General features: G+C 40.6%; 1 protein-coding gene across 3 annotated transcripts in view; it reads right to left on the minus strand.

The window, feature by feature from the left end:
• Nucleotides 1-6,350: 6,350 nt before the first annotated feature.
• Nucleotides 6,351-26,429, minus strand: part of ARFGEF2 (ARF guanine nucleotide exchange factor 2) — a 99,002-nt gene continuing 78,923 nt past the window's right edge. For 2 of the 3 annotated variants that reach the window (XM_027087072.1, XM_027087074.1), the window contains 9 exons: nt 23,768-23,903; nt 22,776-22,914; nt 22,613-22,667; nt 21,324-21,438; nt 18,296-18,426; nt 14,347-14,515; nt 12,593-12,731; nt 10,605-10,722; nt 6,351-10,049 (listed from right to left, as the gene is read on the minus strand). In XM_027087072.1, the coding sequence (XP_026942873.1) occupies nt 9,873-10,049; nt 10,605-10,722; nt 12,593-12,731; nt 14,347-14,515; nt 18,296-18,426; nt 21,324-21,438; nt 22,613-22,667; nt 22,776-22,914; nt 23,768-23,903 (1,179 nt within the window). In that variant the 3' untranslated portion in view covers nt 6,351-9,872. Of the gene's footprint in view, nt 10,050-10,604; nt 10,723-12,592; nt 12,732-14,346; nt 14,516-18,295; nt 18,427-21,323; nt 21,439-22,612; nt 22,668-22,775; nt 22,915-23,767; nt 23,904-26,429 lie in introns of those variants that run through there. The other variant, XM_027087073.1, reaches the window with a different exon arrangement.

Below are 26,429 nucleotides of genomic sequence, written 5' to 3' on the forward strand. Positions count from 1 at the left end.
GGCCCCCCGCCACCTCCCCAAAAAAAGGTGTAGTGGAGGAGAGGCATGCGGACAGGAGGTGACGGCTCTCACAAGCACTGATAAGTGGTGTGCAGCAGTGGTTAAGAGGCAGGCTCTAGAGCCAGACTGCAGGGCGTCAAATCTAGCTGTGTGGCCTTAGGCAAGTTCCTTGAACTCTCTGAGCCCCATGTTAAAAAATGGGGTGTGATGGGAATTCCCTGGCGGCCCAGTGGTTTGATCCCTGGTTGGGGAACTAAGATCCCACAAGCTGCACAGCCAAAAAAAAAAAAAGGGGGTGTGATGATGGTAGCTATCTTATGTCCTTATGGAGTAGTTGTGAGAATTAAAGGGGATAATATATGCAGAACAAATGCCTCGCACATTAAAAATCCAGTAAATGATCACTATTTGATCACTGCTCTGGTGCTATCACAGAAATGGAAAAAAAAAAAAAAGGCTGAACAATGGCTGAAATGGCAAAGAGCATATCAAATGATCAACAGGGAAGACTAACAGAAGAAATGAAGTTCTCTTTCTCACCTCCTTTGGTGGAGAGGAAGGGGAAAGTGAGGCCGGCAAGAATCCAGGGAGTGTGGAGTTTCAAACCAGAGCCCTTTGGGCACCTTTGGAGTTGAGGACTCAGCATCTTCCTGAATGCTCTCAGGGGAAGCAGGTACCTAGTGCTAATTTCCACCATGGCAGGTATAGAGGGCAAGTGGGGTCTTTGGGTGGCAGCTTCCTCTTCAAGCTGAGCAAGGCAAATGGAGAGTGGAATTGCCAGCAACTCAAGAAAGCACAGGAAATTACCAAATTCCTCTGGGTTTGTGAACTGTCCCATGATCACCCTAGAATTTCCACTTAAAAAAAAAAAATCCCGGGGCTTCCCTGGTGGTGCAGTGGTTAATCTGCCTACCAATGCAGGGGACACGGGTTCAAGCCCTGGTCTGGGAAGATCCCACATGCCGTGGAGCCACTAAGCCCGTGTGCCACATCTACTGAGCCTGCACTCTAGAGCCCGTGAGCCACAACTACTGAGCCCGTGTGCCACAACTACTGAAGCCCGTGCACCTAGAGCCCATGCCCTGCAACAAGCCACTGCAATGAGAAGCCCACGCACCACAACGAAGAGTAGCCCCCACTCACCGCAACTAGAGAAAGCCCGCGCGCAGCAACGAAGACCCAACACAGCCAAAAATAAATAAATTAAATTAAAAATAAATAAAAGAACTAAAAAAACATTTTGAAAATCCCTACATTCTTTCACCAAAAATTCACTGTATTTTATACCTGGTACTGTGTTCTGGTTGGTGAGACCGTCATAAACAAAACAACCCTGGTTCCTGTCCCCACTCCATTCCCCCATTTCAGTGGGGGGAGACATATCAAACAGATCATTACAGATGGTGGTGAGCTCTGAGGAGGACACCAAGAAGGCACAAGGAGTTAGTGTTTCGGTTGAACCCAGGAGGAGGAACTAGCCATGAAGCAATCTAGAGAAAGCGCCTTCCAGGCAGAGGAACAGCAGGGGCAAAGGCCCTGAGGCAGGAGCAAGTGTGGGACTCTAAAGAAGTCACGAATTCGTGCCTTTTTTAAAAAAATTGGAGTATAGTTGATTTACAATGTTGTTAGTTTCAGGTGTACAGCAAAGTGATTCAGATATCTATATCTATAAATATCTATATCTATATAAATATCTTTTTCACGTTCTTTTCCATTATCGATTATTACAAGATCTTGAATGTAGTCCCGTGTTATACAGTAGGTCCTTATTGTTTATCTGTTTTACATATAGTAGTGTATATCTGTTAATCCCAAACTCCTAAATTATCCCTCCCTCCCCACCTTTCCCCTTTGATAACTGTAAGTTTGTTTTCTATGTCTGTGAGTCTATTTCTCTATTGTAAATAAGTTCATTTGTATAATTTTTTTTAGATTCCACATATAAGCGATATCATATGATATTTGCCTTTTTCTGTGTGACTTACTTCACTTGGTATGATAATCTCTAGGTTCATCCATGTTGCTGCAAATGGCATTATTTCATTCCTTTTTATGGCTAATATTCCTATACACACACACACACACACACACACACACACACACACACACACACACACACACACACACACACACACACACACACCCGTCTTCTTTATCCATTCATCTGTTGATAGACACTTAGGTTGCTTCCATGTCTTGGCTATTGTAAATAGGGCTGCTGTGAACATTGGGGGTGCATGTATCTTTTTGAATTAGAGGTTTTGTCTTTTCTGGATATATGCCCAGGAGTGGGATTGCTGGATCACATGGTAACTCTGTCTTAAGTTTTTTAAGGAACCCCCATACTGTTCTCCATAGTGGCTGCACCAATTTACATTCCTACCAACAACATAAGAGGGTTCCCTTTTCTCCACACCCTCTTCAGCATTTACAAATTGGTGACGTTTAAGGTGTGTATTAAAGTGGAAAAATGAAGGCACAAACCACAAGCGCTTACTGGCCCAACCTCGGCATCTGCTCGCTTCCTCTTACATCTTCTCTGCCAGTCACTGTTCCTTTCCTCGACTTCTGAATGTCTGTGCTAGTCTGGAAAGGCTCTGAGGGTACAGCCCTACCAAGGTAGTGTAAGAAATCTGATAATGATTGTTTCTAACTCAGGTGTTTGTAATATCCAAGCAGTTAAACTTACAAACAGAGGCCTTGGAACATCAGCTCCTCAGAGACCAGGACTGTGTTCTGCTGGACGCCCTGCTGGGTTTCCCATCTCATCCACCACATCAACCGGCGCAGTGAGATGCAGTGTGGTTGGTGTGTGTGTACTCTGAAGACAGAGTCTGGGTCAGAATCCCAGCTCTGCCACTTCCCAACGGTGTGATTCCCCGCCTCGGTGGGCCTCTTGGGCCTCAGTGTCTTCATCTAATGCCGCAACCTTCATCATATGGTTGTGGTGAGGTTTAAAGGACTTCCTGTAGGCAAAGCACTTAGTAAGGTGTCTGGAGTGCTGTAAACATCAATAAATGTTAATGATGTTGGGATTTCCCTGGTGGCGCAGTGGTTAAGAATCCACCCACCAATGCAGGGGACACGGGTTCGAGCCCTGGTCCAGGAAGATCCCACATGCCGCGGAGCAACTAAGCCCGTGCGCCACAGCTACTGAGCCTGCGCTCTAGAGCCCGTGAGCCACAACTACTGAACCTGTGTGCCACAGCTACTGAAGCCTGTGTACCTAGAGCCCATGCTCCGCAACAAGAGAAACCACTGCAATGAGAAGCCTGCGCACCGCAACGAAGAGTAGCCCCCGCTCGCCGCAACTAGAGAAAGCCCGCGCGCAGCAACAGAGACCCAACGACCCAACGCAGCCAAAAATAAGTAAATGAATTAAAAAATGATGTTAATTAACATCATTAATGTTAATGAATGAATGACATTGATAGCCTGCTCAGTGCTAATACCCCGAAAGGGCAGAAAGTTAGCACAAATCCTTCTACACAAAGAGTTCTTCCTTTTTGGATTTCCTTCTCATTTAGGTCACCACAGAGCACTGAGTAGAGTTCCTGTGCTATACAATAGGTTCTCATTAGTTATCTATTTTATATATAGTATCAATAGTGTATATATGTAAATTCCAATCTCCCAGTTCATCCCACCACCCCACTTTCCCCCTCGGTATCCATATGTTTGTTCTCTACATCTGTGTCTCTATTTCTGCTTTGTAAATAAGATTGTCTATGCCAATTTTTTCAGATTCCACATATATGCATTAATATACGATATTTGTTCTTCTCTTTCTGACTTACTTCATTCTGTATATGACAGTCTCTAGGTCCATCCATGTCTCTACAAATGACCCAATTTCGTTCCTTTTTATGGCTGAGTAATATTCTATTGCATATATGTACCACATCTTCTTTATCCATTCCTTTGATGATGGACATTTAGGTTGCTTCCACATCCTGGCTACTGTAAATAGCTGCTGCAATGAACACTGGGGTGCATATGTCTTTTTGAATTATGGTTTTCTCTGGGTATATGCCCAGTAGTGGGATTGTAGGTATAGCTGATTCACTTTGCTGTACAGTATAAACATAATATTGTGAAGCAACTATACTCCAAAAAAAAAAAAAAAAAAGATATGAAAAAAACAGAACAAAAGAATTCTTCCTTCCAGCTTCCATGATCTGACCACTGGCCTCTCCTACAGCATGGTGCTTGGCTCTTCTCAGAAACCCATGCACTCTGGAGAAGGAAATCAATATGCCATTATTTAAGCTCAAATTCACTCAAGTTAAGGAGTTTATTAGAACATATGGGTATTTCTTGGACATAAATCAAGATAAATTCTTAAGGCAAATCTGAACTAGGTTAAAGGAGACGAGGCTATACAAGCTTCATGTAAAGACTGGGAGTCTCTGGGAAAGATGAAAATTGACTATTATATAAAATTATCCTCCGAGGCTCAATCGTCAGTTGAGTACCAGATAAGGTTGGCTTGTGTCTAGAAATAGGCATTTTAAAAAATACTGAAATCATTTTTGCCGGAAGCCTTGGGGAGTTCCCGTCCCTGTCCCTCCTCCTCTCGCTGTGGGCATGCAGCTGCATCTACTGAGCTGGACGCTCCTAAGATGTGATACAAATCACTAACCCAAGGACAACTTAGATTTCTTAAACAGGACAACAGGCATGTTACACAGGTTTGCAAAAATTCCGGGGAACCACTCTGGTCCTCTGAAAAAGGAAACGTACTTTTGCCTAAAATGTGTTCCAGTCTGTTGGCAGGGTACAAATGCAGAATAATGCTAAAATTACCTTTCAAAATGCTTAGGGGGGGTGGGATGAATTGGGAGATTGGGACTGACACACATACACTACTACTATGCATAAAACAGATAACTAATGAGAACCTACTGTATAGCACAGGGAATTCTACTCAATGCTCTGTGGTAACCTAAATGGGAAGGAAATCTAAAAAAGAGTGGATATATGTGCACATATGACCGATTCACTTTGCTGTACGGTAGAAACTAACAGAACATTGTAAAGCAACTATACTCCAATAAAAATTAATTTAAAAAAAAGCTTAAATAAGTAGCACTTGAAGTAAGGTGGAGCTGGCCCTTCCCTAACCAGTGACCTCAGCATGCCCTCCATAGGGGCGAGCAGAGGAGACTTTTTTTTTTAACAGGAAGGCCAAAGAAAGCTGAAAGTATCTGCCACAAAGGGACTTTTAGGTCCTGTAACACATGCTGAAGGAGCCCTGTTACTCAGAAGAAAGAAGTCACTTTAGTTCAGGGTGTTTCAACCTTGGCACTACTGACATTGGGGCTGGGTTATTCCTTGTGGGGCGGGGGGTCGGGCTGTTTGTTAGCCTCTACTCACTAGATGCCAGTAGCACAGCCACTCCCACCCCATTGTGACAACCAAACATGTCTTCAGACCTTGCCAAGTGTCCCCCGTGTTCCCTGGGGGCAGAACTGAAAACCACTGGTTGGCAGCAGGTTGAAAACCACTGCTCTAGATAAAACTCAGGCACTATCTGCTCTGAAGAGATAAAGACACTTCAGAAAACTTTTCCAAAAGAAAGCACTGTCCCTTTGTTCTTCCCTGGAAGCACCTGAAATGTGGCACCAGAGAGAGATGTTTTATACCAGTGAATTAATAAAGACAACCATGTATTAGTCAATTTCACCAGTGGATTTTTTTTTCTTTTTCTGGCCGTGCCGCGTGGCACATGGGATCTTAGTTCCCCTACTAGGGATCGAACGCATGCCCCCTGCAGTGGAAGCGTGGAGTCCTAAACACTGGATCGCCAGGGAATTCCCAGCAGTGGATTATTTTAAATATAATCATAATTTACAACTTTACATATTTCAGAAGGAGTGGATTCTGCGCTTGGAGGCAGGAAAGGCAAGGTTAGAGCTCACTGTCTTCCTAGGCCAGCTCCCCGTGTGAACCTCAGAATCGTGTCCGGCTCAGTGACCACTTGGCTTACCTGTGAGTCTTCCTCTGCGATCTCGCCTTCAGTGCCAGCGGAAGGAGATGTCTGTCTTTTTGGGAACTAACCCACTGGTCAAACTAATTAATGAGATAAATAAGAGTCTTCTCATGACCTCATAACTGGATATTCTTCCCTTTCACAGGGGGGAGGACAGTGAATGAAGGGAATTTTACTTAAAAAAATTAAAACCCACAATTAATATTCTCCCATTAATAATTATAATAGTTAAACATAAAGACCAAATTTGACCACCAATACCTGCCACAAGAACAAACTAACCCAAAACTTGATATACATTATTAAGTTTGATATAAATAATGGCTTGATATACATTAATTACTACATTAAAAGCAGCTTTACTTTTTAAAACTTTATTGATTTACCACCTGATTAAAGCATGGGATATTTATTTTAACAGTATTATACATAATATTTTTACATAGAAAACTTTACATAGCATTTCGTATTATATAATTCTGCTTATTCTTTCAAAAATGTATACATCCATTGGGCAAGGAATGCTTTTCATTAAATTACCAATATTAAATGCACTTAATCATCGTGTATAGATTAAACAAAAGCTATTAACTAACTTTTAGGCATTTTTAAGGAGGTAAAACATACATTTGCACATAAAGAAATATTTGATGCAAATATGCAGATAAAATTTTTTAAAAATTAGAACACTGAGAAAAACTACACTTTTGATGAGTGTCTTTTTTTGAGAGCAAGGATTTCCATATATAGTCATTCTTTTAAATATTCAGCTTTGGTTTCTTTGTTTCCCAAACTACAAAGCTGCCAATAGCAAAATTCCAAGATTTCATATGAGTTCAAGCTATATCTACTTTAACACAAATACTAAAACAGAATTCAGAAAATGCAGTATTAAGGATCCAGCTTCTATTTAAACCAATACCCATTTGCATCATAACAACAAACGTCTGAATGAGATGGCCATACTTGCATTTATCAGCAGGTTCTTTTAATAACTATAAAGACTACTAAATGTATAGCCATAATCACAAAAGAATGACGAGAAAGTTTAGGGTTTTTTTTTTTTTTTTTTGCATTTTGTACAAAAGTCACCTCTCAGAGGAAAATGTTGTTTCCAGATATTATTATACAATTTCCACTATGTGTGTTCTTTGCTTGTATGTGAGGAGTAACAGGGAAAAGGTGTATTTGAGGTGTAAAGATGCATATTAGAAATAAAATTTCCCATCCACCGTTTGTTGTTAAGATGCCAAAGCTGGTGATCTCCCTAAAGGACAACAAAGAAAAACAAAACTGCTCAAAGCAGCAGTACTGTAACAAACGAAAACTTCTCCAGAGACTCAGCACAAAAAATCAACACTTAAAGCATGCTGAGAAAGAAATAAGGCCTTGGAAATGTGTCGCTCTTCTCCATAACCCTGTGAATGAATGGCCCCTGGCCCAGTGCTGCAGGGTCACCACACCCCTTTCACTGGTGTGTGAGTGGCACAAGCCACGTTCACCGTGAGCTAGAATAGATTCATCACAAAAGAGAACTTAGGTTGAATGACTTACTACTGAAGTAAGGGATTTCCTCTGTACCGACAAGAAAAATCACCCTAAATGGTTTTACATCCAGTCTCTAAAAGGTCTATGCTGGTACAATTCAAATGCCTTATTCAGAATACAGAATCTTTTAAAAAACACAGCTGAAAAGAAATTCAAACCTGAATGTTTCGGGAAGTGACAAAACGTGCTTACACATTTCCTACTCTGCGAGAGGGGGCAAAAATGAAAGAGAAGGCAGGAACACACGGGCGAAGTCTTGCAGTCACATTCGGTGAAGAAAACGTCACATGAGAACCTCAAAAGGAAAGGAAAAATCTCCACCTAGGGACGCAGCTGGACAGAAAATGTAAGTATGAACAAACCCGCATGCTCCACGTTTATACCTTTAGTGCAAATGTCAATGGAGACGGCTGACTTGCGAAGGCTATGACCACCACAGTACCAGTGAGGACGTCTCAGCGTGTGGGGTCCATGCTTCAGGGTAAAGATGTAACGGATTCCAGGACCAGGATGTCAAACATGCTAACCTTTTCCATTCACAGTAAAATATTTAGCAGGTCCTTTCCTGCTAAATTCCGTAGCCCCTCTTCTCTCATGTATGTAAATAATGTAAAAACCTAAACCTGCTCTTTTTTTTCTTTGGTAGAGAAATTAAAACACTTTTGAGGAAAGAAGAAAGTAGACAGAGTACTACAGTTGGCCAAAACCAAACATTGCTCAAGGCCGTTAGAACACAAAAAATGTAAGAAATCGGTCTCTTAGTAAACAGAAGCACCAGAAATCCTTCTCTCTAAAGAAAAACTATCCGATTGTTTAGATAGGTTCCCAACTTACTAACTTCTAAGGCACCAGAGTTGACATCAATACAACCCAATTTACAGGACTACAGGGCGTAGGGAGCAGTCTCCACGCGTTAATAACTCGGCAACGCTTCTAACGCTGAGTGCTGCTCTCGGTGAGCAGGGGATGAGAGGCCAGAGATGAAGCCTGTGTTCTTTCTCACTGACTCAGAATAAAATTCAGCTCCCAAATCTACTGCTTGCAGGCTTCGGGCGGTATTCCTAGACCGCCAGCTTTTACACAAGCTGCACCAGAATTCAGTTCTCCTGCAGCTGAGAGTATTGCACCGTCATTAACGTGATAGGGACCCCAGAATCTAACCCTTCCAAAGAATTCAGCTCCTTGGTTCAAATTAATGGAACCACTGAACACAGGCCATCTCCTGCCAAGGTCATGGTCAGCTGTGCTGGCCCACAACAGCACAGGTCTGCTCGGGTTCAACCCATGACACGTGGCTGGGGGAGGCTCACAGGAGCCACCCTTCTCACGCAGAGCCCCCAGCCCCTCTCACTGGAGGGACCTTGCGTGGGGACTGTGCCCAAGCAGGGACACTCGTCACTGGTACACTCACTATCCCGAGGTACAAAGGAAAGGGTTACTCAGGTATAAATTAATTCTCTTAAATTACTACTTCACTTTGTTACTGCTTCATATATTAGATGGACAATGTATTCTGGAAATTTTAATACCCCTCCACAAATACTTACTTCATTGAAGACTAATCATCTTCATTCAATTGTTGACTTTTTCCTATAGACTTTTTCTCCCCCAGTTACTAAAACAGGGAGAGCCAGGAGGCACTACATTTGTTTTTTAAAACTTGCAAGCTCTTAATTCTAACTTAATTACTAAACTCTGCCTTCAATCAAATCCTCAGTAATATCTTTTTTGTCAAATGCTTTAAAAATCACCCAGACGTTAACAAACGAAACAGAAAAAACCAAAAAACCCAACCCTTTTCCCCCTACCTTTCCCCAAACTAATATAACTACAGTTGACTCACAACTGACAAAAACACTCAAACTTCTCTAGCACACTCAAACAACAAAAGATCCCAGCATATTTTAGGTGGCACTTAGCCGTTACAAGAAATTTTATTAACATACTCTCTAATAATCACGAACCTATACAGCTATGCTCAGTATCTTCAAGGAGAGCGACTTCCTCTGACAGAACATCTACAGCCAATCGTGGGACTTTGCTTGAGAATGACGGCAAGTGCAATGACAGATGTGACAGGCAGTTCAACTGGTAAAGTGGAATGACAGAGATGAGACAGACTCCCCACCTACTGTGTTAACTGGGTGCGCAACTGTTTAGGGAAACACCACAACGCCTCAGTCGGGGACTCTGATGGAACCATCTTTATCCAGGCCACGCTGAGCTCCAGGATGCCGACTTTCTACGGTCTGACCCTTCCCGAGATGTGCCAGGCAGAGGCGGCGAGGTGACAGTGCTGCAGAGCTGCAGCAGTGGCCCGGAGGGGCCAGGGCTACCATACTGGTGATGGAGTCCCTGGTACCTGGGATGGCTCTTCTGGAATCCATATCTTATACACAACACCTATCCTTAGGAAGAACTTCCGCAGAACTGCTCGGAGCTCAGGAATCAGGTCAAACTGCATAATTTCACACAAGTAGGGGTAGTACATTGAAGCATGTGCTTTAAACTTGAGGTGGGAGAAACAGAGAGAGAGAAAATTAGACATGGAACTATTTTTTGGCACTAGTTTTTCAAAAGTATTCATCTCACCCTGGAACTTCTTGCAAATAATATTGGTGTTTTTTCTGGTTATTAGAAAGTAAGTGCAAAAAGTTTGTAAATTAAAACTTCTTTTAATTATATTTAACTCCTAACACAAACTATTTGGGGACAACCTTGCTACCAAAGTCAACTTTCATTTTAGTAAATCAAGTCTCCAGTTCTAAACCAGTGTTTCACAATCTCAACCCTCCCTTCCAACAAAGCCACAGTGAAAATCACGGTAGCTGTTTAACAGCAACCTGCCTGGCTTCAACTTCAGCCTTTCTCCGCTGAGGCTCTTTGAGAGAAAAAGCCCCAATAACCCCAGGCGCCCATTGTTTGTAATTAATTAACTTCTCTGTGATGCATCTAGAATGGTGCTAGTTACGTAACCATCCTTGGAAGAATGAGGAAAGTAGTTACTTCAAAGTCTCAATGAAAAGCCAACCCAAATCCCTGTGAAGACATTACTTGTTTATACCTTTTCATCGTTTATTTTGAGGGTTTTTGTTAGAAGTAACAACAGGAGACTTGTCCACGCCTCCCGATGGCTTTCAGAGTTCACCGTGATGAAATAGGCCAGCGCCTCGCTGCACACACTAGAAGAATCAGAGGGGGGTTGCGGGGGGCGATGTCAAATAAAAGAGGAACATCTCACATTTCACTAGAGTGAAGAACTCTTTATTCTTTTATTATTCATTTATTTTTAAAAAATCTTTTGGCTGCGCTGTGCAGCATGTGGGATCTTAGTTCCCCAACCAGGGACTGATCCCATGGCCCATGCTGGAAGCATGGAGTCTTAACCACTGGACCGTCAGGGAAGTCCCAAGCACTCTTTATTCTTGCAATGAGTATTTAGTGAACACCTGCTCTGGCTGTGCCATCTTGAACAAATCCTGAGCCTCAGTTTGCTCAGCTGTAAAATGGGAATAAATAACTGTACCAAACTCAAGGGGCTGCTGTGAAGATGAAATGAAGCAAGTACATTAAACGTTAGTCCAGTGCAGGCCTGGCACGTGGCTCAATCAGGGTTTGCAGCACAATCAGCACAAGAGCCTGTTACCCACAGTTAACCATGAACTGTCTTTCTTTTCCCACATCGCACACAACGGCTATTTTTAAAACATGTTGTGCTAAAAACATTTATGTATCTCCTTTAGAGAAACTTTATGAGACTATGTAGGTAGTTCTCTTTTGGGCTTGATGTAAATTGAAATGAGCTGCTGATGTCCTCTTTAATTAATTCATTTTTCAGTTTATGACTTGTCATATATTCTCATTGCAAGACGACTGAAAAGTGCAAAAAATTATAGAAGAGAAAAAAATTCCCATAATTCCGTCATCCTAAGAGACACATAACAATATTCTGGAATAGGAAATATTCCAGTTTTTTTGTCTGTGATTTTTAAAAAACATTACTGAAAAACCACAAGTATATATGGTTTTACATCCTGCTTTTTTGTGGTGAAACTTGTATTATGAGCATGTTCCCACATCAAGGAAAATTATTTTTAAAAAACTTCATTTTAAAAAAAGTTTTATTTTTTGGGGGCCACGCTGTGCAGCTTGTGGGAACTCAGTTCCCTGACCAGGGATTGAACCTGGGCCATGGCAGTGAAAGCCCGGAATCCTAACCACTAGGCCACCAGGCAACTCCCCAAAACTCCATTTTTAAAGGCTGCATAATATTCTATCATAGGATATACCACAATGCAGTTATCCATTCCACAGCTGAGCTGCTTTAAGTGTTTTCTCTTTATAAGTAAGTCTGCAATGAATGTTCTGTGTGGGAATGCTGATTCCCTAACAGTGGATTACTGAGTCAAAGAAAGAGACTGAACCCTTTAAGGCTCTTGATATATATAAAATGCCCCCTGATTTCCAGAAATTGGAGAGTGAGTGTCTTTATCTCGTGTTTGCCAGCACTGCATGTTAATGTTTTCAAATCTTAAAGGAGCGAAAGGGGGCTTAGACACAGCATCTTGCTCACAGTTGCCCAAGACACTGGGTGGCAAAGATCTAGTTCTTTGCAGGGGGCTCTCTCAATGCCATCCACTGCCGGCCCACTGCTGCATTTCCACACAAAGTAAGTACATCCTGGTACCCACACGATTCTAATATGTTCCTCTGGGGAAGAAGGAATGGTGGGATGTTAGAGCTGACAGTGCTCTAAAGAGGACCCAGTCAGGACTTCAATCCAGGCTGGATGACTCTGAGCTCAGAGCACTTTTCCCTGCCTATGTTTCTGTGCTTTAAACAACGTTGAATGGAAGAAATGAGGCCCTGCCCTCTTCAGGGCATTAAGAAAAGTGAAATAGAAGAACCAGATAGGATGAAAAAACAAAAAGGAAAACAGTTGGTGAGGGTGTCAGCATATAGGTATTTTTCTCCTACTCTTTTCAAATCACAGTATTGTTATGAAGCATCTGTGTATTACAGGTAAGAAATTTAATCAGAAATCATTCTTACGTTAAAAGTCGCTGCTGTATTTCTTCCCAGGAATCCCTGCGGTTCTCATCGACATACATTCGAAACAGGATCCTCAAACAACAGGCCAGGCTGCTGGTTTCTTGTTTTAGAAGGTTGGGTTTAGACTTGCCCTTAAAACCTGGAGATCAGATATAGTCGTATAAATAGTGCACACTTCCAGGGTAATGCTGAGAAATCACGTGGGAAACTAATTGAGTTACTTTAGGAAATACTGAAAGATCTCACATTTTTAATACGGCTCAATTGTGATACCAGACGAGGCAGCCCTGACATCTCATCCTCCCCACAAGACACACTTTGCTCAACACCCTGAGTTGTTCTCCATTTAGACTCTGCTCACTGGCTGGTGAAGCCATTCATTTCATCTTCTCAAGTGTAACAGCTTTTAAGAATTCTAGAATGTCTCTGACTTGCTAGATTTTTTTCACAAACCACATATAAGAACACGTTTTGTTTTTGTTTTGAGAACCAACATGATAATTATTTTATTTTTCTAGCCTTCCAAATTAGACCCTCCATTAGAGCATTTTATCATTTGAAAATAAGGACCACTGCCCTAGATGAAAACTGCACAGCAGCTCCTGAAATAGCTCCTCAGTGCGTCTCTGTCATCTCTTCTCCCTCTGCCAATCCATCCCACACACATCAGCCAGAACAATCTTCCATAAGTATCCTTTCCTCTGTATCTCATCCCTGAAGAACAGTTTTCTTAAACAAAGCAATACCAATCTGCCACAGAGATGTGTAAACCACTCTTATAAGCAAAATCTTTTTTTTTTGGCCGTGCCATGCAGCATGTGGGATCTTAGTTCCCTGACCAGGGATCGAGCCTGTGCCCCCTGCAGCAGAAGTGCAGAGTCCTAACCACTGGACCGCCAGGGAAGTCCCTAAGCAAAATCTTATTATAGGCAAAGACATAAAATACCTAGATAGTTTAAAGATATAGAGAAAAATGACATTTTAAAATTATGGATTAAAACAGGCATTTGGGTGGAAAATTCAAGTAATTGGTAACAATACAAGAATTATATAAAGTATCACTTTTGTACACAGTTCACAAAATGAGACTCCTACCATCACCCCTGCACATACATGTGTGTCTACACGCACACACATATCACTCACTTCCAGGACTTACATATTTATTTGTACAGGTGGGAGAGAAAACCCCTAAAAGCCTCAAAAAATTGTATGAATGCTTTTGTTGCTCCTAGATGACCACACTTTTTACATCATCATACTTAATTTTACATACATTTATTTAGGCTGCACCGGGTCTTAGTTGAGGCATGTGGAATCTTTTAGTTGTGGCATGCAGGCTTCTTAGTTGTGGCATGCAGACTCTTAGTTGCGGCATGCATGTGGGATCTAGTTCCCCAACCAGGGATTGAACCCGGGCCCCCTGCATTGGGAGTGCGGAGGCTTAGCCACTGGACCACCAGGGAAGTCCCTAACTGTACAATCTTAACCTAATGTAAAATTTCTTGCCCTTGCTAGATCAATTAAACTCTCCCAATTCATTTTTCCATCAAATACTTACTGAGAGTCTCCCGTGTGCCAGACAATATTCCTGGTACTAGGATGAAATTTCCCTTCTCTCTCCCTCAAGCATGAAATATCTGGTAAGTTATTCCAGCTGTGTGTACCATGCCAGGAATTTTCCAAAGGCTTTAATGTTTTAGGACAGTGACCAGTGTGACCACCTGTCTCATCTGCTGTGCTTCCTCCCTTACCTGCTCGCCATAGGACAGTCCGTTGCTCGTAATTGGAGTTGAAGGCCTTTGAGAATGAATGGGACTCCTGCAAGCAGTCTAAGAGCTTGAAGAGGTGCTGGGAAGACATGCACTTATACATGCCCTGGTCCTCTGTCTCTATATGGATATCTGCATCCAGCGTGTCTTGCTAGAGAGGGGAGGATAAGAGAGCTAAGTAAAGAAGATGGAATGGTTTTGGACACTGTGGTATCAGACAGAGATCATCATAACTCTCCAGAAGTCCTCCTCTCTATAAGGTACACTTCATTCCTCAATACCCGGAAATGTTTTCCATTTAGACTCTGCTCACTGGCTGGTGAAAGAATATGCTGAGCTCTTGCATGACGGCAGGCTTTGCTGGCCAGAGTTTCAGATTTGTCAGTACTGCCTTCATTGCATGAACAGGAGTGTGTACTTCTCCAATTATTTCACTACAGGATTGCACTGTCCTCTTTTTATTTTATAAAGAAATTGGAAAATGAGAAAATCAAACTGTAGTGCACGTGATAGAAGGTGTGAGTCTCAAAACATACTCACTGAAAGAAAGAAATTGTTAAGCAAAGCCCAAGTGGCACCTTTAGCCTCATCACGTGATTAATGAACTTTAATAAGATTGACAACTGTGTTTTCAAATGTGAAGGGAAAAACCATAGAAATAGGTATGGAATGCTAGAAATTTTTATTGAACATGTTCTCTAAAATAATTAGGGATTATTAGATATAATTAAGGATTTTTTTTTTTTTTTTTTTTTTGCGGTACGCGGGCCTCTCACTGTTGTGGCCTCTCCCGTTGCGGAGCACAGGCTCCGGACGCGCAGGCTCAGTGGCCACGGCTCACGGGCCCAGCCGCTCCGCGGCATGTGGGATCCTCCCGGACCGGGGCACGAACCCGCGTCCCCTGCAACGGCAGGCGGACTCTCAACCACTGCGCCACCAGGGAAGCCCCCATAATTAAGGATTTTATATTTGTTGAGCCCTCTAGGAATAGACCACAACCCTCCCTAGAAGCCAGAGGTTACAAAAGGGCAGAGTTTGCAAAACTCCCCAAATTGATCTATAAATTCAATGTAATCCTTATCAAAATTCCAACTGACATCTTTGCAGGAATTGACAAGCTGATCCTAAAATTCATATGGAGATGTAAATGACATGGAATAGCCAAAATAGTCTTGAAAAAAGAAGCACGAAGTTGGAAGACTCATACTTCCCTATGTCAAAACTTACTACAAAACTACAGTAATCAAGACAGTGTGGTACTGGCATAAAGAGAGACATATAGATCAGTGGAACAGTACTGAGCATCCAGAAATAAATCCTCATATTTATGGTCAAGAGATTTCCAACATGGCTATCAGAACAATTCAGTGGGGAAAAAACATCTTTACATCAAATGGTGCTGAGATAATTAAACATCTACATGCAAAAGAATGAAGGGAGACCCCCTATCTCCCATCATATACATAAATAAACTCAAAAATGGATCAAAGACCTAAATAATAAGAGCTAAAATTATGAAACTCTTAAAAGAAAATGTAGGCCTAAATCTTTGTGACCTTGAATTAGGCAATGCTTTCTTAGAAATAACTTTAAAAGTACAAGTAACTAAAGAAAAAATAGTAACTTGGACTTTATCAAAATTAAAAACTTTTGTGCTTCAAAGGACACCATCAAGAAATTGAAAAGACAATGTACAAAATGGGAGAAAATAGGTCAAATCATACATCTATCTGATAAGAGACTAATAACTAGAATATATAAAAACTCTTGGGCTTCCCTGGTGGCGCAGTGGTTGAGAGTCTGCCTGCCGATGCAGGGGACACAGGTTCGTGCCCCGGTCCGGGAGGATCCCACATGCCGCGGAGCGGCTGGGCCCATGAGCCATGGCCGCTGAGCCTGTGCGTCCGGAGCCTGTGCTCCGCAACGGGAGAGGCCACGGGAGTGAGAGGCCCGCGTACCACAAAAAAAAAACAACTCTTACAATTCAATGATAGAAAGATAGAAAGAACCCAACTTAAAACTGGGCAAAGGATTTGAATAGACATTTCTCCAAAGATATACAAATGGCCAACAAGCACAAAAGATGCTCTACATCATTAGTCATTAGGGAAATGGAAATCAAAACCACAAAGAGACATTACTTCACACACACTGGGATGGTTATAATAATTAAAAAAAAAAAAGACAATAACAACCACTGGTGAGGATGTGAAGAAATTGGAACCTTCATACATTGCTGATGGGAACGTAAAATAGTCTAGCTGCTCTGGAAAACAGTCTGGCAATTCCTCAAAAAAGGTAAACACTGAGTTACCATATGACCCAGCAATTCCACTCCTAGGTATATACTCAAGAGAATTAAAAACTTATATGCACATTAAAATTTGTATAAAAATGTTCACTGCAGCGTTATTCATAATAGCCAGACAATGGACACAACCTAAATGTCCATCAACTGATGAATGGATAAACAAAATGTGGTACAGCCATACAATGGAATATTATTCAGCCATATATAAAAATGAAGTACTGATACATGCCACAATACGGATGAACCTGGAAAACATTATGCTAAGAGGCCAGGCACAAAAGCTCACATATTATATGATTCCAGTAATATGAAATATCCGGAATCAGACAAATCCATAGAGACAGAAAATAGATTAATGGTTGCTAGGGCTGGGGCAAGGAGGGAGTGGGGAGTGACACTGATGGTTAGGGCGTTCCCTTTTGCAGTGGTAAAAATATTCTGGTGCAGACATAGAGAATGGACTTGAGGACATGGGGAGGGGGAAGGGTAAGCTGAGACGAAGTGAGAGAGTGGCATGGACATATATACACTACCAAATGTAAAATAGATAGCTAGTGGGAATCAGCCGCATAGCAAAGGAAGATCAGCTCAGTGCTTTCTGACCACCTAGAGGGGTGGGATAGGGAGGGGATATGGGGATATACGTATATATGTATACGTACAGCTGATTCATTTTGTTATACAGCAGCAACTGACACAACAATGTAAAGCAATTATACTCTAATAAAGATATTAAAAAAATATTCTGGAATTAGACAGTGGGGATATTTGCACAACTCTGTGAATATACTAAAACCACTGAGTTGTATACTTAAAAAATAAAACCAAAAACCAAATAAGGACAGCCTTTGTGCTGGATCTGGCCAACAGATGTATTTTTGTTGATCAATAATTATAGTATTTAATAAACAAGAGATGCCCTATATGAGAAAAATCTTGATTTCTGACTCCTCTTGAAAAACTGGAAGACCATCCCAGCTTGAGCCACCTGACAGCAACTTGCCCCTGGAGCTGGAGGTGGCTGGGCTCTGGCGGGCCTCAAGCTCGGTGGTTCCCATTGTTCCACCCAGCCTTCCGCTCGCACTCACAGCATCTCCCAGCCCCTGAAGCACTTAAGTTTGCAACCCATGGTGTAAGGTTACTGTCCAACTTTTGGACACCAAATTCTGTTTCCAAGCAAACCGTATATATAAAAGGTTGCACATAGAAAACAAAAAAGTGCACTTCCTGAAGGAAAAATTGGTACCTTTATCCACATATTTTCCCTCCCAGTGATTCATGGTTAAACTGTATATCAATTATAAGGAATAGTCCCTGTGATTAATAACACATTTTTTTCGAAGCACCAAGGTGGGGGGTGGAGTCTGAGTAGTAGTATGCTGGTAAACTGGCTCTCGGTGAGGGTGGGGGGAGACAATGCCTGATTTTTAGCATTCGGTGATTTCAGTGGTGTAAATACTCCCATCGTGGCCAATTTTAAGTTACTAGTACCCTGTCACTGAATGTGGGCCTGGGAGGAATGAGCATGCTGGGCTCTTGCAAGCCAGTCTCACCAGGCTCCAGCACACCACTGCATCTGAACAACCTCCCGTCAGATGCCCTTCTTCAGGCCACTCTCACCTGGGCAGCAACCATGTGCTCTGCATCTTCCTTTTTGCTCGTTGCAGGGTAGAACACAATGTTGTCAATGGTCTGTATCAATTCCAACTGGACCACGCACTTGATGAGGAGGCTGGCAAACAGTTTCTGATCTATATTAGATGATAAAGATTAACCCTAATAATGATTCAGCCAGTACTGAATTCACTGAGCTCTGACTATGTGCCAGGCATGGTTCTTGATGCTGTGGCATAAACAGTGAATAAGCTGGACAAAAATCCCTGTTCCCGTGGCAGAGACAGACAGTAAACAAGCTACTTAAGTTAAGATGTAGTACGTTAAACAACGAGGACATCAGGCAGGGATGGGGATATGGTAGGGATGGTGTCAAGGTGGGGATGCAAGTTTAAACAAGCTGGTCAGGAAAGGTTCTCTCTGAAAATGAGCTCCCTGAGCAAAGACCTGAAGACGGGGAGGGAGTCAGCGATGCAGGTCCCATGTCTTCTGGCACGTTTTTCTGCTGCCTGAAGGGTCACTCCTACAGACCAGCTCTGGACTGTGTTCTATCCACAGGAGGCTACAGGTTCCTGTGGTAGCCGGGAGCCGACTCTCCAAAGGGCTGAATCTCAGTCTTGAGGAGCGGGGTGGGGGGGAGGGGGAGGAGGGTGTGGCTTATTTAAGCTCTTAGTTCCTGGATCACTTTCTGTCTGCCCTGGAAGTAGTAGCCGCTTCCCACATTTTCTGCTTCCATATCCCTCAGTCTTCTCCTACTTCTTTCAGTGGTTAGCCCTCTTTGACTAGTTAACAATTCTTCTTTTTTTTTTTAATTTTTTAAAATTTATTTTTTTATTTTCATTTTTTTAAAACAATTCTTTATGTAGAATTTTCCCTGTTCAAATTATCAGTGTGGTTTCTGCCTACTGATTAGACTCTGACTAATGTCTCATCTTCTCAATCCCTGGGCTCAGGGACAGCCCATGTCTGGCACTTACAAAGTTGGCTGATTTGACTACAGTAAAAGTAGAGCTTCCTTTTCAACTTGTTAAAGAATCAGAATGTTGAAAATATTAAATAAACATTAAATAAAAACAAGGAGTTGGGTCATCTTCAAGCTTTTGAAAGCGACTGTGAAATTATATATATGCATATAAAAATTCTCCATGCAGAATTAGTTTTTTTTTTTTTGGCCACACTGTAGGGCATGTGGGATCTTAGTTCCCCTACCAGGGGCTGAACCCAGGGCCCCTGCAGTGGACAGTTAGAGTCTTAACCATTGGACCACCAGGAAGTCCCCAGAATTATTTTTAATTGAAAAAGTATACAGTGGAATTGCAACAGATTTACATTTAACATATGCCAATTCAATGACACCATCTTGGACCAAAAAGAAAAAGAAAAAAAACAATACAAGTGGTGTAAGAGATTCTGCCTGCTGCTCTATTCACTGAGCTCATGCCCAGAAGGGAGGCTGAGATGGGAGCCTGGGAGAAACAAAGCACTGTTCCTTGGAGGAATGGCAGGGGTCTCAAGCCCCAGGCATCTCTTAGAGCATAAACATCTTGCTGCACTCAGTGTTTCCATTTAAAGAAATGTCCACTTGCCCCTGCCACACAAGCCAACCCCTTTATCTGGGGCTGATGAGGAAACAGCTTCTCTCCCTGGACACTGGAGAGACACTGGCTATGCTGCAGACACAGAGGAGCAGCCCGTCAGTCTCCAACATGGCACCTCCTGAATGGATTCCATATTTTTTGTGCCTTCAAAAGATAACAGTGACCACACCGGGCTTTGTCTAATGTGCTGCTTCAGAAGTTTAATGTCAGTGTGAACACCTACAAACTGGCATGTTGAGAAGAGGCTGAAACTGCTATGAAGAAAAATAATGGGGACCACAACTTTAAGAAGACCAGACTAACACCTGAGAAGTTCCAATTTCTCAGTCAGCCAAAAGGGTCTGAATCCCAACTCTACTACATATTGGCAAGTCATGTCATCTAAGGCCCAGTTCACTCAAATGTAAAACAGTACCGCCTCAAAGGGCAAGCATAAGGATCACGTGAGAGCACACACATGGGACACACAGTGCTGTGCCTGGCTGAGAGCAACTGTGAAACCTATTTGTTTAAATGACAGACAGGGAAACACACCATAAGCAACATTAAGAGAGAAATTAGTAAAAGTAATTTGAAACTCATATCCAGAAAAGGGATATCTAAGACATAAAGAGCCCTCCCACCCAAACCAATAAAAAGACAACAATCAATACAAAATGAACAAAGATTATGAATACATAGCTCATAGAAATTGTTCTTAAACACATGAAAAACTGCTCAATTTCACTCATAATTAGAAAACTGCAAATTAAAACTACTCAAAAGATACCAAATATCACCTACGTATTCCCAGAGATCACGTAAATAAGTACAACCTTAATAGGCAGCAGTGTGGAATTATCTATCAAAATAGCAAATGCACTTTCTTTTTTAACCTAGCAATCCTTTTTTCTGGGAATTTACCATACAGATAAACTCACAAATAACACATGTATTAGGTGATTCAATGCAGTACTGTTTGTAACAGAAAAGACTGGGAATAACAGAAACGTCCAGGTAGGAACCGAATTAAGCAAATAATAGCACATCTACAACCTGGGGCAATGTACACAATAGTACAAAAGCGCGTGAAAGCACTTTAGGTACTGATTTTGAATGATCTATAAGCTATATTAAGTGAAAAAAGAATAATGCACAGTATTCTATAATTTGTATAAAAAGGAGTGGAGAATTCATATATAAACATAGATACATATTGTATGCTTGTGTATGTGAATATGCATTTGCTTGCATATGAGCAAAATGTTTCTAGAAAGGTATATAAGAAACTGGTGACATTGGCTGCCATGAGGGACGGGCAGACTGAGGCCCAGGGGTGAAGAAAGGCTTATATCCTGTTTACCTTTCTGCACCTTCTGAATATTTGAATCATGTAAACATGTTACCTATTTAAAATAAATAAATAAATACAAAAACAATAAAGAAAGTGGCCTTACTTGCATACGGTCTAGCTTTCCAGCTGTCATCGGTCGGGTTAGAGAGTTGGCTCTGGCCTCTCTCAGAGGCATTTTTATCTATGCTGCTTAAAGACTGGCGGTCCAGATCCACATCCTAGAAGTAAACCGGAGAGAAACACAACGTTCATTTCTCGGTCCACAATTCAGTACCTGGGCAGAGATGAGCCTGTTTTAACACTGCTGGCCCAACTTGAATCTGTGTCTTGCTCAGCTTGAAGTATAGAAGTAGCACTTCTCAGAGGTTGCATAGGAAAGATTACCAATTTCAATTACTTCTCCCTCCCATTAAAATTTCACACTTTCTGATTCCAACTTAGACGGCATTTCCCTATGTACTATGAGTTCATGATGAGTGTGACAAAGTTTTAATGAGCTCAAGTTCAAAAATAAATGAGCACGGTAGCTAGGCTTTTTTTTTTTTAAGTTGACAGTAGAAAGTTAAAAAACAGAGAATGTTTATATAATGTGCTTCATTTTTAAGTTGCTATATCCCAAATGCCTTTTAAAATCTAATGGCTTTATAGGTACTTGGAAATAGAAGCTAATTAGACAAACCCCCTTGTAAACCAAAGTATTTTAAAGTGACACTTGAATGAGAACTCTTTTATGGGGCCTTACACAAAAAATAAAAACTACTATTTCATTGGTGGAGAGGAAAGCGCTCCTTACGTAGGAGGGCAATAAATAAGGATAATGACACCAAAGCAATCTTTGTAACAGTGAAACACCAGAACTGACGAGAGTGTCCAACAAGGGAAAATTCGTTAAATAAATTACAATAATGTGCAGCCACTGAAGAAGTTGTTCTCAGAGAATATTTAAGAATATGGAGGGACTTCTCTGGGGGTCCAGTGGTAAAGATACCACACTTCCAATGCAGTGGGCGTGGGTTCAAACCCTGGTCAGGGAACTAAGCTCCCACATGCCATGCACAGGGCCCCCCAAAAAAGGAACATGGAAAAATGCCCACAGTGGTGTTAAGTAACACATTATGTACGAAGTGAGCCCAAATTGCAAGCATGTGGGTTGTGTGTGCTCAGTCACATAAATAAGAAAACTAGAAGTGTTTTGTGGTTTTTATTGAGTGAAGTGACTTATTTCCTTAATACTTTTCTGTACTTTCTAAAAAATATTTTAATGAACATAGTGTTTAGCTCTTATAACCTTTTCTACTCACTTCCCATCAGAAAAGCACAAACCCTTTGGGCTGCTTAATTTTTTACTATAATATGTGATCAGAGAAAAGACAACTGAAAAAAAAATCCTACCAAATGTTTTTCTGATGGATCTTCCTCCATTCCTACAGGTCTCCATGTCAGCAAACTAAAGAGAATGCAAGAGAAGGAAATCAATCAATGTGAAGGGCAACCCAGAGCTTTAAAATAACCACTGAAAGTAGAAATAAACAGCAGTAATCACATTAACACTTACACATGTGGGATGGTTGTTTTGAAAATATCCAACATACAATTGCATGTTTTGTCCCAGACGTCAGAACTGAATTTCTCTCCATTGGATATTACTAAGTTTTCTAAGCAATTTGTACCTGATCGAGCCAATTGCTCATTATCTGCAAAATAAAACATCTATCATTAAACTTCAAATGCTGTTTTGATTCCAACCTGATTGCTGATACGTCCTATCGTGAAGTAGAGACAATGCAACTGTTTGGGTTGGTTGGCTTCTAATTAATGAAGCACTGGTATGGACGGTAAAATTTTAAGTAGGCTATAAAGAGGCAGAATTATTTATCATGTTATATTGCTAGGGATGGAAGAAGGTCAACATTTTGCTACTTAACTAACTGGCTCCTTGTTCGAGAAATGGTAAAGTAAGACAGAAAATATTAGACCAGTGTTTCTGAAAACTCAGTCACTCAAACATTACATTTCCAATTTTTGCTGTTTATTAACTATTTTATCAGTTACTTGAAAACTGAGTACTCTTGGAAAAACTTAGCTAAATTACGCCTTGTCCTAAGCCACATTTATCTATGGGATCCAGGTCTAATGTGCTACGCGGGTATTTTTCGTAATACATACTAAAATAAACAAGTAAGTACTCAAAACCAAAAACGTCCATTGATGAAGCTGTTGATCTTGATTCTCACAGTACATATAAAAAACATTTTATTTTAGAAAAGTTCAAACATACACAAAAGTAGAAAGAATAGTAATATACAAAGGTACATCTTCTGAGATTTAAAATTTACTATATCCCACCTTAAAAGAAATGCTTTATAAACTGACTTGGTGGAGAGACTGTTTTTATTTTCTAATTAAATTTTAAAAATACACATTTTCACCAATTAAATTATACATTGTACTCCTTGGCATTATATCCATGCTTTTATATACTGAAAAAATTAATCTCTCGTTAAGGACTACGTCAAGAAAAATGATGCCTAACCACATAAAGAGTACCTTGTTTTACACACCACTGCAACTGTGCAAATACATCAGAGAGAAGAACTTCATTCAAAGCTTCATAGAACTGGGTAAATACGTCACAAATCGCATAAAGTGCATGATTGCAAGTTGTTGTCATCCACTCAGATTTCTGGAAAAACAATTAAAAGATAATGTTTAAAAGCCACTCTCCCTGCGGTGAGATGGGCATTCTCACATATCATTGGCAAAATGTTCTGAAAAGCAATTCAGCACTAGGTAGCAACTGTCTTAAAATGTTCACATCCACTGATGCGATAACATTACTTCCAGTAATGGACCCTGAAGAAATAATCAAAGATCTGTGGCTGAAGGTTTATGAATAAAGATGTTTACCAACACTGGTATTTATATACTGTAAACACAGACATAAACTAATGCTCAGTAATGTGGCAATTAAATTGAGTACATCCATATGACAGAATATTAAGTCATTCAGTGATACTTCCAAAAAATTTTTATTATGCTAAATATTCACACCTTACACCAAAAATTTAAATACTAAAAATGATGTTAGATAGGCATTTTTCCAAAGAAGACATACAAATGGCCAACAGACAAGGTGCTCAAAATCACTAATTATCAGAGAAATGCAAATCAAAACCACAGTGAGATAACACCTCATGCCTATTAGAATGGTCATCATCAAAAAGACAAGAGATAACAAATGCTGGGGAGAATGTGGAGAAAAGGGAACCCTTGTGCACTGTTGGTGGGAATGTAAATTGGTGCAGCCACTGTGGAAAACAATATGGAGGTCCCTCAAAAAATTAAAAATAGAACTACCATATGATCCAGCAAATTCTACTTCTGGGTATATGCCTAAAGGAAACAAAAACACTATGTTGAAGAAATATATGCAACCCCCTGTTCACAGCATCATTATTTACAATAGCTGAGACATGGCAACAACCTAAGTGTCCATCGACAGATGAACGGACATAGAAAATGTGATATATATACACATAATGGAATACTATTCAGCCATTAAAAAGAAAGTCCTGCCATTTGCAATAACATGGATGGAACTTGAGGGCATTACACTAAGTGAAATAAGTCAAAGAGAAAGACTGTATGATCTCACTTATATGTGGAATCTAAAAATAACCCCCAAAACCCAAAGAACAAAAAACAAAAAACACCCAAAACCAAACTCAGAAAAAAAGATCAGATTTGTGGTTCGGGATGGGGATAGGGGAACTGGATGAAGGCGGTTAAAAGGTCCAACTTCCAGTAATAAGATAAATAAGCCCCGGGGATGTAATGTATAACATGATGACTATAGTTAACACTGCCTGAGTGTCGGTATACCTGAGAGTTGCTAGGAGAGTAGATCCTAAACGTTCTTATCACAAGGAAAAAGAAAAGTTTTTTTCTCTTTTCCTTTCTATCTACATGGGATAATGGATGTTAACTCAACTGACTGTGGTAATCATTTCACAATACATGCTGTACCCCTCAAACTTATACAGTGCTTTATGCCAATTATATCTCAGAAAGCTGAAAATAAAAAAAATAAAAATGTCATGAAATTACCAAAGGAAATATATAGAGATATTTATAAATTAAGGAAAAGGGAAAGGTTGCTAAGCATGATTTCTAAAGTGGAAACTATAAAGTAAAAAACTAATAGATTGGGTTACTTAAAAGCTAAAATTTTCCAAAACAAAAAAGAAAACCAAGTGGGCAAAATCATCTGCAATTTATGTAAGGATATGCTATATTATTTTTATACTAAAAAACTCATAAATCAATAGGAAAAAAAGAGAATAAGTCAATAGATGGGCTAAGGATATGAAAAGGCAATTTGTGAAAGAAGAAATGTAACGATCAGTGACGTGAAGGAAAACAGAACCTCGCTAGCAGTTAAAAAACTTTTAAATGTTTTACTCTTGGTCTATCATATTGATGATTAAATAAACTAAAATATGAAGAGCTGGAGTGGGTGTGGAGTAACACGAACTCTCCTGCATTGCTGACAGCAGTGTAAACGACTACATATGTATTTGGTCAACTCAGAAGTATGTATCAAAAGCCTCAGTAACATGCATGCCCCAAACCTGACAGTCAGCCACTTGCCCTAAACAAATAAAGAAATAAGTACAAATGTAGCTGGAAAAAATATTCATTTTAGTGCCATTTAAAGACGGAAAAACGGCAAAGAATTTTCCATGGACTATGGAACATCCACAACTAGGAATGTTTTGCAGTCCTTAAAAACATGGTAGAAGAAAAGTTACAGCTGTGGAAAAAATACTTATGTATTAGGTTAAAAAGTATGTGAGGTGGGATTCCATTTTTGTCAAAAGAAAAAAGGTATGAGATATACAAACACACAAGAACTACCTGACGGGGTAACAGTGGTTACCAGTGGAAGACTGAAACTGTGGGTGTTTAAATTTTTTTCTTTGTTTTCCTGTTTTATAAGGAAGAAAACTTTACTTTAAAGTAAGATTAGAAAACTGTATGTATACTATAACCTCAACCACATCTGAACCATGTAGAAGACTGAGGGAAGTTTGCCACAGCATTAAGTCTAATTTCGGAATGGTAAAATTATGAATTTTCTGTATATTCCTAATATTCCTTATTAAGCATATGGTACTTTTATACCAGGGGGAGGGAGGAAACATTGTTC

Source organism: Aethalodelphis obliquidens, unplaced genomic scaffold (assembly GCF_003676395.1).
Source record: "Aethalodelphis obliquidens isolate GAN/ISIS:26980383/991018 unplaced genomic scaffold, ASM367639v1 scaffold57, whole genome shotgun sequence".
NCBI lineage: Eukaryota > Metazoa > Chordata > Mammalia > Artiodactyla > Delphinidae > Aethalodelphis > Aethalodelphis obliquidens.